Source organism: Octodon degus, unplaced genomic scaffold (genome assembly GCF_000260255.1).
Source record: "Octodon degus isolate 3935 unplaced genomic scaffold, OctDeg1.0 scaffold00130, whole genome shotgun sequence".
In the NCBI taxonomy this organism is placed as follows: Eukaryota; Metazoa; Chordata; class Mammalia; order Rodentia; family Octodontidae; genus Octodon; species Octodon degus.
Window position 1 is genome coordinate 4,224,907 of NW_004524706.1, and position 11,655 is coordinate 4,236,561.

An 11,655-nucleotide genomic window follows, 5' to 3' on the forward strand; every position below is an offset into this window, starting at 1 on the left:
AGAAAGAAAGACCCAAAAAATAAAATAACAGACAGGGCATGGTGGTGCATGCCTGTAATCCCAGCACTTTGAGGCTGAGGCAGGAGGATCTTTTCAAGTTTAAGACCAGTCTTGGTTACAAAGTGAGTTCAAGGCCAACCTGAACTGCATAGCAAAACCCTGTCTCAGAAAGATCAAAAAAAGGCCAGTGAGATAACTTAGTGGACTAAGTGCCTGCTTAGGCAAGCACAGGGACTGAGGTTCGATCTCTGGCACCACATGCCTTACTGACCCCACCCCTGGGCTTGCTGAGCCCACCAGACTGGGCATGGTGGCACACACCTGTAATCCCCGCACCAGGGAGGCTGAAAACAGGAAGATCACTATGAGTCCGAGCTGCATAGTGAGATTGTGTACCAAATACATTAAAAAAAAAAAGAGAGAGAGAGAGAGAGAGAGAGAGAGAGAGAGAGAGAGAGAGAAAGAAAAAGAAACTAACAGTAAACAGTTGTAAAGTGGCCTGTTGCTGGGGAGAAGACTGTGTACAGGCTGATACTAGAGTGGTACAGATATTCATGTTTAAAATGAACTGAGGAAACTCCCAGGACCCTCCTTCCCAGCAGCTATGGGAAGCTGAGGCATGAGGGCAGAGAGAGGCTGGAAGTGTTAGGAGGCTCTGAACACGCCCCTTCTTCCTTTCCTCCAAGGGCCACCCTGTGGAGGAGGGACCCATCCCACTGGTGGGAGCAGAGGAGTCAGGACAAAAGAAAATAATACATTTTCTCCACCTCACAGGACTTAAGAGTCCTGGATAATACACCATACACAATATAGCCCCCAAATCCTTTGTGTTTATGTGTAAAATGGACTTAGATTCTTGGCTCTCGGAATTATAAACAAGTCTTTCATGTATGTTGTGCAGGATGTAGAATCTGCTCTCTGTGGGGTCGTCAGGTATCCTGGGCTCCATTCTTTGAATGCTAGCACCTTCCCCGTCTTTTGGGGAGCCCCAGCCCCAGCAGTGGACATCAAGGATCCCTGCTGTCATTCGTGGAGCTCACAATCATCTCTTTGGGAATAGGGATAGCAATGAGGAGGAAGGGGCCCACGGGCGGGGGTGCGGTGAAGGGAGCTGGGAGCTGGGGAAGAGCCTTTCAAGTCTGCTGGTGCCTTGCAGGTAATCCCAGCCCTTGGGGAGCTGTGGCAGGATTGCTCCAAGTTTGAGGACAGCCTCAACTACTGTCTTAAAACCCCCCAAAAGCTTACTTTGTCACATGATGCCTGGACTGGCAGAGGGAGTGGGAGGAGACAGAGCAGGGTCAGAACTGGGGCAAGCTGGGGTCTGGGACCCCACAGTGGGCTGCGGGCATAGGAAGAGAGATGCGAGATGAGGCTGGCCTGGCTTTGGAGCTGGAGAACCTGGTCCCCACCTGCCCTGTCTTGGGTGTTGAAGGAATGGAAGCCTGACAGGAGCAAGTGACCAGGAGACGTCGTCTGGGCACTGAACAGATGCTGAACAGGTGGAGAAGCAGGAGTGGGACTGTGAGTAGAGGCCAGAACCAGAGGCAGGAGCTGGCAAGGGGGAGCGAGGGCCACACTCCTGTCCAGACTCCTGGGTTACCCATGAACTCTGTCCGGGGCACAGGGAGCCCCATGAGCCTGGGCCAGGGTGAGCGTCTGCAAGGACGCCCCAAGGGTGTGGTGTGTGCTGGGGGAGGGGCTGGCCCACCTCTAGCATCACTGCTCAGGAAGTGCAATCTGCAGTCTACATTTAGGCAGCGGAAGGAAAGAAGGAAGGAACTCCTTGGAGAGGAGCGTGCAAGGTGGTGCAGGGAAGGCCTGGCTTGCCCTCGCCCTACCCTAGCTCCCTGGGTTAGCATGTGGGCACGCAGGGCTTTGGCAGAGAGGACCAATACTCTCTACCTGCAGTGGTTCTGGCCCCCTCCAGGTCTGCATGGGTGACGGGCTGGGCCAGGGCCAGCTGGAATGGCCACTGGGGCACACAGCTGGGGCAGGACAATGGGGCTGGGAGAATGCCAGGTCCTTCCGGGTCCCTGCCCAGTTCACAACACTGAGGCTGGGCGCCACCTGGTGGCAAGCCAGGTTGGGTCCATGGTGGAGGCCCAAGCAGGTAAGAACAGCTTCAGACCACAGCAGCTCCAGACAAGGAAGTTTTATTGCTGACATGCAGGTCGAGTCCCCATGTAGTACAAAAATATGTCTTTATACAAACTTTTTTGTGACATTTTCCATTTTGTTTCTTTACAACAGGACTTCTCAGTGTGTGACACCAGCGAGGGCAGACTCAGCCTCCTCTTATGCGTCTCCAGAAATGCCATCAGACCCTGGGCTCCCCTGGGGAGGATCCAGGCTGTCTGATGGGGCTGTGCAGACCCAAGGATATTGCTTTGAAAAGGAGGAGAAAGACCTCATGTGGGAAGCAGGCCCTTGGGTCCTGGGCGGTGGCCCCACTACAGTAGGCCCTCGCCCCACCGGAGGACAGTCCCAGGGCTCGGAGTCCAGGCTGGCCACATTTCTGCCCCTTTAAGAGACTTTTATATCAAATAAATATAGAAAAGAGCACAGCACCGTGCCCTGGCTCTCAGCAGCTGGATGGCTGAGCTAGAGGCAGAGCTGGGTGCTTGGGGAATAAGTGGTGGGCTCCCACAGACCCACTGAGGCAGAGGCCAGAGGTGCCCGAGTGCTGGGTTGGGACATTGGGAAGAAGGGGCACGGGTGGCCCTGCTACTGCTGGCAAGAGGTGGCCCCATTTTTTCCAGATGGGGAAACTGAGGCACAAGTTTGGGAACTTGCCCAATGTCGCTCACAGTGAGTCAGCTTTTTTAGGGGTTTGGAGGCAGCTCACACTCTGGGAAACACTGGGGTCAAGGACAGGCAGGAAGGGCCTGGGGATGCTTGGAAGGGACGCTCAGCCTCTCAAGAGGACACACGGGGTAGGCATCCAGGGAAGGGTTCGTGCTTAACACTGGGCAGGGCCAAGTCCAGGGAGGGAGAGCACATGGCAGGGCATTCTGGTGAGAACAGCATTTCTGGCAAGACCGGCATCCACTTCAAAATCATGGCTCAAAGGGTAGCAGGGCTGTTCTCAAGCCAGGCAGGGCGGGACCTCAATCCCTACACGTCTGTCCCAAGTCTCCCAGCCCCATGGGGGCCCCTGGCCAGTGTTGTGTTGGGGGGAGGACACCTTTTCTCTGGAGCAGGGGTAGGAAGGGAGATATCCCACTGCTTGTTCCAACAATGTAGCGGGGAGCTGGAGAGTGGGGTACAAGTAGGGCCAAGTCCTGGGCCAGGCCTGGCCCAGGCGCGCCTCCCCAGCCTGCCGTGTCTCCTGGCTAGCTGGGTGCCACGTGAAAGATGGAAAAGGAAGCAGGGCTATCATGCAGCACCTCAGAGAAGCTACTGACAAAAGAAACAGCCAAGTCTAGAAAGGCCCCCATCAGAAACAGAGCCTGGGATGGGAGCAGAGGGGCTGGCAAGGGGCTCCCTGTGGCTGGGGTTAGGAGGGAGGCCCAGTGGGGGCTGCACACCCTGCTGTCCTGCCAGGTTTAGGGCAAGGCGTGGCCAAGAGCTGGGCCACCTAGAAATGAGAGGGAAGTTGGTTCTGTAAAAAAATAAATATACTTTAATTCGGTATAAGATGAAGGGGGAGGTTTTCCAAAGCTTGGACCGAGGGCCTGGGATCAGAAGAGGGGCAGCATGGACTGTGGGAGAGCAGGGAGGTGGGCTTTCAGTCTGGGAGCCAGCAGCAAGCTGCACTTTCAGCTTATTTGGACTGTGGGAGCAGTGGCCCCCACGGCCGGGAGGCTGGCAGGCTGGGTCAGGGCCTGGGGCTCGTGGGTGGACTCCCTCCTCCCATCACTCAGTCCAGAGACAGCATGGTTAAAGAGACAGAGGTAGATTAAAATATCATGATTAAAAGCAGATTAGTTATCTATGCTTCTCAGATTAAAAAACCAAACAATCAAGCAATCATCCCAAAAGGTAGCTTTGTGTACCTCTGCTGACCCCACGTGTGACTTGGGCTGTCCCTGTCCCTGCCCTGTTCCTACTCCAGCCTGGGCAAGTCCAGCACCACAGACCCAGCCCTGACAGCCAGGCCCTGGGCCTGGGGGCCAGGAGAGGTGGCGATGGGGCTGGCTGCCCCCGGCCGAGGCCACTATTTCCGCAGATAGCGCTGGGCCAGAATGGCCGTGTCCAAGGAGGTCATGGGCTGCGCGTCGTGGCCCAGCCGTCGCACAGGCGGCACGCTGCCGAACTGCCGCTTGGGCACCCAGCTCCGGGCCTCGTGTATGGAGCTCTTCTCCTCGGCCAGCAGCAGCTGCTGCCGCATGTAGTTCTCAAATTCATACTGAGAGCACTCCTCTGTCACCTTCGCCTGCGAGGCCGAGGGGGATGGAGACAAAAACAGCAGCAGAGACAGAAGATAGGGAGTGAGCACTGGTAGCCTAGCTCTCAAGGCTGCCCTTCCTGTGCCACAAACTTTGGCACCAGCTAGGCAGGGGCCCTTCTTGTATTGGCTGCTGGGGCAGGTTCCAGCCGTCACACAGACCTGTGGTGTGACCAGGACCTCTCCCTTCCTAACCTGACCTTGGGAATGGCCACATTAGCTTCCTTGGTGTGAGGGGCCAATCCCTGCCAGGATGCCAGAGAACGTGGCCCTGGTGCTTGAACCTGGGTGCCCAGTTTATCTCAGCTCCAAACATGAAGCCCCAACCTGAGTTCCCTGGGGTACAGCCAGACTGATCAAAGTGGCAGTGGGAATTTGTTCCGTGTTGGCTGTCAGAGGGAAAGCAGGGCCTTAGAATCAGACTTGGTTGGGTTCAAGGCTCAGCTCCACTACTTCCAAGCCATGATTCTAGGGGAAACCACTGTGTTTCTTAGAACCTTTTCTCCTTTGTCAAGGGCTAACACAGGATACCCAAGCCATAGGGAGGACTGAAAGAGCTGTATTAGGTATAGGCACTCATAACTTCGAGTGATGACTGGAGCTGAGGAACAGCTCTACAAAGGGTGGGAGCTGCAGGGCAGGTCTAGAACTCTCTCTCAGGCCCACTTTCCCTCCCAGGGGCCAGCCAAGCCCTGGTCTGCAGGGGGCACCCTAAGATCACCACCACCTTCTGCCTAGCGTCATCTGCTCCTTCCCTGGCCCAGCACTTTGTCCAGAATAGGGAACAGGAAAAAGAGAAAACAGGGATAAATGAATCATCTGAAAAATGAAAAGCAGTAAGGATAAGAGAGAACCCAGTGAGTCAGAAGAGAGGAATGTGAGTTGGGCAGGAAGAGGAAGCTGAGAGAGGGCCAGGCAGGCCTCCCCACTGAGGGCTCCCCGTCAACAGCCCCTCTCTCAGGTGGCGCGTGGACGCCTCCTTTCCCACTCCCAGGACGCCTTGTGTCTGCAGGGAGCCATCACCTGTACCCTTCTCCCTCACCTCCTGGGAGCTGTCCGCATTGCTCATCTGGTCGTCAATGTCAGGAACCACTTGTAAAGGTCCACTCAAAGAAGACAAGGACTGCCTGCAGGGGGAGAAAGGTCAGACTGCCAGGTGCCCACTTCCTCAGGGAAAAACCCAGACAGGCAAGTGCCTGGCATAACAGGGGGCTGATAGTGGCTGCTCTTTGCACCGCATGCAGAGCACCCGAATCCCTAGCCTGGCATCTCTGCCCAGCACCAGCCCACTTACCACGATGCAATGATGGCACTGAGGGCTTCTAGGACATCAGTGGCAGCCAGGCGCTGCTGGGGGTCGAGGACCAGCAGTTTCCGGATGAGACATACGGTGTTCTCAGAGACCCGCCCATCCCTACCCAGGGAGAAGGAGAGGAAGGAGGTTCACCATAGTGGCATGGGCTGAACTCCACTCCAGGATGCCAGGCTCCCTGGGTTGTTTCCCCCTCAGGAGCCCAGAGGGCGGTGTGTCCCCTGCTGGGAGACAGCACTCACTCAGGAATGGTGTACTCAGCAGCCTTGATCTTGCGGAAGAGTTCCTGCGGGATGCTGTCGTAGAAGGGGAACTGGCCGTAAAGCATGGTGAAGAGCACCACACCTAGGGCCCACATGTCACTGGGCTTGCCTCGGTATGGCCGGCCTGCAGGTAGAGGACATGAGCACTCAGTACAACGCTGCAGCCCCTGCTCTGCTTCCCAGGTGCGGGAGGTGAGTGGCTCTGCTCTGCCACACCCTTCCACAGCAGCGTGCAGCCTGGCCTCAGGCTCACAGCAAAGCAGCCCCGCAACCTGAGACTTGAACCTCTGAAACGGGGAACCAAAATAAACCTTTCCTCCCGTAAGAGGTTATTCTCAGGTTTGTTTTTTTTTTTTTTTTTCTTTTTGTGGTATCAGGGATTGAACTCAAGACCCTGTGCTTGCCAGGCAAGCGCTTATTCTACCAAGCTATCTCCCCAGCCCGCTCTCAGGTATTTTGTTCCGGGAAAAGCAAGCTGGCTAACACACCAGGGAAGTCTGTTAACACAGAGCCTGAAATCCTGTCCCTTGTCTCCTTTATTCTAAGACTGATCCATGCATGACTAGGACCAGAATGTCTTCCCCTTTCACTAGACCAAAGATTTTGCACAAGAACAGGACTACTTTGGGCCCCTGGCAAAGGACAGATTCCAGCCCAGGGCTGCCCACAGCAGTGAACGCACTGCTGCAGAGCCTGCCATGTGTAGCCAGGACCTGCTATCTGGCACAGGCCCACCGTACCGCTGAGCACATCGGGACTGATGTAGGCAGGGCTTCCCCTCTGGTCCTTCAGCAGGTCCCCTTCGCTCACGAGATGCTTTCCGAGGCAGAAGTTGGTGATGGTTATCCGATGAGTTCTGGGGACCAGAGGGAGAGAGAACAAACATTGGTGGCTACGACCAGCTGCCAGACCAGAGCCAGGTATTCTACAGGGCCAGCCCCCAAACCTGAACAAAAACATTGTCCCCATCCTCACCCGGGGAGCAAAGGAATCACACCTGCATCCTTTGCTGACCACCTGCCGAGCTGTAGGGCAGGAATGTGTGTCACTGTAACCTGCAGGCCTCCCTGTCCTTGCCACCCTGTCAGAGGTACAGCTCAGGACCTTCAGAGACTGCCCTGCAACAGCCTCACCTATCTTCCAGTTGGAACTGACCTAGACATTTGGTTTGATTCCCTCATTCACACATCATAAAAAGGAAGTATAGAAGCGCATGACTTTACAATCTCCTACTGTCTCTGGTGGCACCCTGGCAGTAGGTCCTCTCCTGCACAGCTGAGCACCCCACTCCCACCCCACTGAGTCTCACCTCCCTGAGCCAAGTGCATCCCTGGGGCGGGATCCAGCTTACAGGGCAGCCTTGCTGCAGAAGCCTGGTCCTACAGTGCAGTGTCCACGTCCCCTGGTGGAGGACGGAAGTACATCTTCCAGAAAAAGACAGGGCCCCTGCTGACAGCACAGCCCATCCTTTCTGGGGCCCCTCGGGCCCTCCAGAGCCAATACCTTGGTGTTGGCATCCAATGCGCATAGTACAGGGGTGGCAGGAGCAAGCCTGTGTCACTCTGCACTTCCCCACATCCCTACTGTCTCAAGGCTGCCAGGCAGGAAGGGAAAGTGACAGCACAGTTGTCACAGTGCAGCTTGGAGCAACAACACGCCCAAACCTAGTCACCCTCTTTCCAAAGCCCCACCATGGGCCAGAGCACACCTGAGATCCTGCACTGGGTAGATGGATGGTCTGGGAACCTTTCTCAGCAACTTCCAGGGGACCTTTCCTGGAAGGACCAGACTCCTTCCCTCTATTGACAAAACATTTTTTTTTTTTTAAATTTATTTATTTATTTATGTGTGTGTGTGTGGCCAGCTCGGCCCACCAGGGGGCGGGGCTGGCTGGCATGTGGCGCTGGGGATTGAACCGCAGTCCCTGTGCTTTGCTAAGCTTGTTCTAAGTAGGTGCCTCAGACCACTGAGCCATCTCACCAGCCTGACAAAACAGATTTTTGAGGTAATGAGGACTGAACCAGGCCTTCGTACTGAGCCACATCTGTAGCCCTTTTTTCATTTTCAGCCAAGGTCTTACTAAGTCATTAAGTTGCCCAGAATAGATGCAAACTTGTAGTCCTCCTCCCCCAGCCTCATCAGTGTTGGGGTTACAGCACCACCACACTTGACGCCTTCCTCTATGGCCAGGTCCACACATTGGTGCAGATTTTTTATTTTTAATTTTTTTTTTTTTGTATTTTAAGAAATGGTCTACAGGGTGTTTAGGGTCTCACTACTAGATCGGATTCATAGTGATCTGCCTGTTTACAGTCTCCCAAGAGCTGGGATTACAGGGGCACGCCACCATGCCCAAGTCTCAATTGCCATCTCAGAGAGCCCTGGGGGCTGGCATGGCAGGCCTGGAGATCGAACCCCCCCTCCCACCCCCTGTGCCTGCTTGCAGGCGCTTTAATCTGCTGAGCTATTTGGCCAGCCAGATTTAGCATAGCACTGAGCCCATAGCTGAAGGACAGCTACACATACTGGTCTGGGTCCTCACTCCTCTCTGGGTTCAGAGCTACTGGCGCAAAGCGCACCCCAGATTCCCTACCTCCTGGAGTCTACTGAGGACAGTTCACTGGGGGTGGAGGGGGGCACTGACAGCTGGTGAAGAACAAGGGGGGAAACTGTCATCTTGGGGTTCTGGCAAAGCTTAACTACCAGAGCTTTGAGTAGTCAGCCCTCCCCCGCTTCCTTCCATCAGAAAAGTGTTGGGCCACAATAGGGCCTGAGGAAGCTCAGCAGGAAGCACTTACAGAAAAAGGGCCCTGCCACCCAGGAGGAAGCAGGCCCACCCCCCCGGGTGCAGTGCTCTCTTGCAAGGAAGGCAGGGGTCTGACGAGGTAGGGGTCTGACATGCTGAGGAGCACTGCTGGTGGCACACGGCAGTGTCCTCGGAATGACTGTGATGAGGTGCTGGCGTTATCTCAGCAGCTGGGACCCCTGCAGGGTGACCAGACACCTCCTGGTGTTCTTCCCTGGCCTGGAAGCCACCAACACTGCCCCAGGGGAGGACCCAGGTACCCAAGAGTGAGCAGGCAGGCCCAGAAGGGACGTTTAGTCACACTGGGGTGGACTCCCTAGGAGCCCAGGGACAGCAGGGGCGCTCCCCCATGGTGCGGCAGGCAAGGCATGATCTGTTTTGTAGGAAGTGACCGGCCTGGGAGCACAGTTGATGGAGCTCTGCAGTCTACCCTTGGGTGGCACTTCTGTCCCCTTTGCCAGTCCCTTTTGTTATCATCAGCTGAGTATTTGGTAAGGGAGTGGGCTACTTTCACCTATGCCTCACAACAGCTTATGAGGGAGATTTTCTCACTGCACCACTTCTGATGGTGCGACTCTGGCCCACAGATGCAAAGGGACCCGACCTGCTCGAGGCCAGACAGCTGGCAAGCGCGGGAACAGGGTCTAGGACTGTTGGACCCTAGTGACTGCAGTCAGCACAACAGCTGCCCAGGTGCAGTGCACAGGCCAACTGATTTTTCCTTTCATTCCGCCAAGGCTGCCTCATCCCTGCTTTGGATTTCAGACTCTGCCCTGATCAGATGTCCTCTCTGAGAGTCATGGGCCAGGCGGCTTTGGGCTCTGATCCTTTCTAGGAAGCCCAGAGTGGACTAAGGGAGTCCCCAGAGAGGACCCCTACATCACACTCAGGTGGGAGGAGTGGGCTGGCTCCCTGCATAAGGCCCCCTGGGGCCAGGCGTGGTGATGCACAGCTGTAATCCCAGGGACTGGCTAGGCTGAAGAAGAACTGAAAATCTGAACCCAGCCTGGACAACTAAGCAAAATCCTGCCCCCTTCCCAAAAAAGAAAAAAAGAAAGGAAAAAAGATGCCCCTTAGTGGAGCGCTAGTCAGGAAAGGCGTTTCCTACTGGAGTGCCCTGCCCCTGTGCCAGCCAGCTGGGCCCTGCAGCTGCGTGGATGGGAGCAAGGGAAGCTCCGCAGGGGCCTCAGGCTGCCTCTCACTAGAAAAGGGTCCTGGGGGTGGGGGTGGGGGTGCACCAGATGTGCAGGGTGTGTGGCAGGGTGGTGGATTTCCCCAGGAGCTGAGTCCAAGAGGCTCTGAGAGCCCTTCAGCTCTCTTGGGGAATTTGGCTGGCAGGGCCCAGTGCAAACAAAGGCATCCGTCCTTATGTTCCCAGCAGAACTGCAGATCCAGCTCTCACAGGCCCACTCCAGGCCAGGGGTCACGCACACAGCAAGAGGCCTGCTGCTCTGCTCTGAACATCCCACGTCACTGCTCCAACATGGATGACTGCTCAGGCCCCCAATCTGGAAAGTGCTCACAAAGCCACTGTGTATTTTCTCCTCTGGCTACTGCAGCCACAAATGCATCCTGTGGTCTGAGGCTCAAGACACTGGAAGGAGAACAGCTCAGGGGTACAGAAGGTGGCATTCAGATTCTGAGGGTCCTGGTCTGAGCCCTGTTGCTTCCTTGCTATGTGAATCTCATGCCAACCCTCAATTTCCTCATATGTAAAATGAAATATATTAGTGCCTAACTGTCAGGCTTGTGCTGGCATCCATCAGAGGACAGTCCACAGCAGCCACTTAGGCTGGGGCCTGGCACACAGTAAGCTGCCATTAGCCTCTCCTCTGTTAGCTGACACGTCTGGCAGAGGCTACTGATGACAGATACCAGGAAAGACACCGGCTGTGAGGCAGTGGGGTGACAAAGGTCCTGGAGCAGATGAATCTTCAATGTTACCTGGTGGGCAGGACTTTTCAGTACTCTCTGCGGTAGAAAGTGAGAAGCCAGTAGGGTGGAAGGTGCTCAGGGAGGACAGCTGAGTGGGTGCCCAAGCGCCCCCACTGCCTGGCCATAGAGGCGCCCGGAGTCGCTCCCACAGGAAGAGCATGGTTAGCTCCTGGGCCTCCCGGAGCTTGGCAATACTCCCCTGCCCGCGCTGGCTGGGTGGCACTTAGCTCCCTGGGAGTCCCAGACCCCCCAGCTAGCCCTGACTGAAGGGCAATGGCAATGAGGGGTAGAGCGGGTGATGTGCGTCAGCAGGGTCCGCTGAGTCACGCTTTGGCTGTGGCCCTCCAGGCTGCCAACACTCTTTTGCTCTTTTCTAGGAACTGGTATGTGACTTGTCTCCCCAATGGGAGGAGGAGGAGGAGGAGGAGAGCAGGAACCCACAGCCAACCTCAAATAACTCCCAAAGAGAGCCACAGATTCCGGCCCTTCCTTATCCTGAGCAGGTGAACTTGTCCCTGTTGCTGCCTCACAAGCACAGCTCCCTGCTCCCTTCCCTGGGAGCACTCTGCCTGGTCTGCCTGCCTCCTGACTGACTGAAGGCCTTGCAGAATGGGTGACAGGCAGGTCAGAGCTCTTCCAGGCTGAGCCCCCAACGGGGCAAGAGTGAAAGTGAGGCTCAGACAGGATGAGTATAACAGAGATGCACAGGGAGCAGCGCGGGGCTCTCTGCTCCCTACCCACTGCCTCTTTCTTTTTAGCCCCACTCCCCTAATTCCCCACCCTTGCCTCTTTCTTAAGCACCTGAGTGGCTTAAGTGAAAAGTGGCCAGGGCTGGGGAGATGGCTCAGTAGAATAAGTGCTTGCCTGGCAAGCACAAGGGCCTGAGTTCAATCCTCGGTTCCACACTTTCACTTTCTCTCTCTCTCTCTCTCTCTCTCTCTCTCTCTCTCTC

The 11,655-nt window shown here is 55.8% G+C and overlaps 1 protein-coding gene across 6 annotated transcripts in view; it reads right to left on the reverse strand.

The window, feature by feature from the left end:
• Positions 1–2,137: 2,137 nt before the first annotated feature.
• Positions 2,138–11,655, reverse strand: part of Stk40 (serine/threonine kinase 40) — a 44,867-nt gene continuing 35,349 nt past the window's right edge. For all 6 annotated transcript variants that reach the window (XM_023701026.1, XM_004641028.2, XM_023701022.1 and 3 more), the window contains 5 exons: positions 6,703–6,818; positions 5,942–6,086; positions 5,682–5,801; positions 5,430–5,514; positions 2,138–4,375 (listed from right to left, as the gene is read on the reverse strand). In XM_023701026.1, the coding sequence (XP_023556794.1) occupies positions 4,157–4,375; positions 5,430–5,514; positions 5,682–5,801; positions 5,942–6,086; positions 6,703–6,818 (685 nt within the window). In that variant the 3' untranslated portion in view covers positions 2,138–4,156. The remainder of the gene's footprint in view (positions 4,376–5,429; positions 5,515–5,681; positions 5,802–5,941; positions 6,087–6,702; positions 6,819–11,655) is intronic.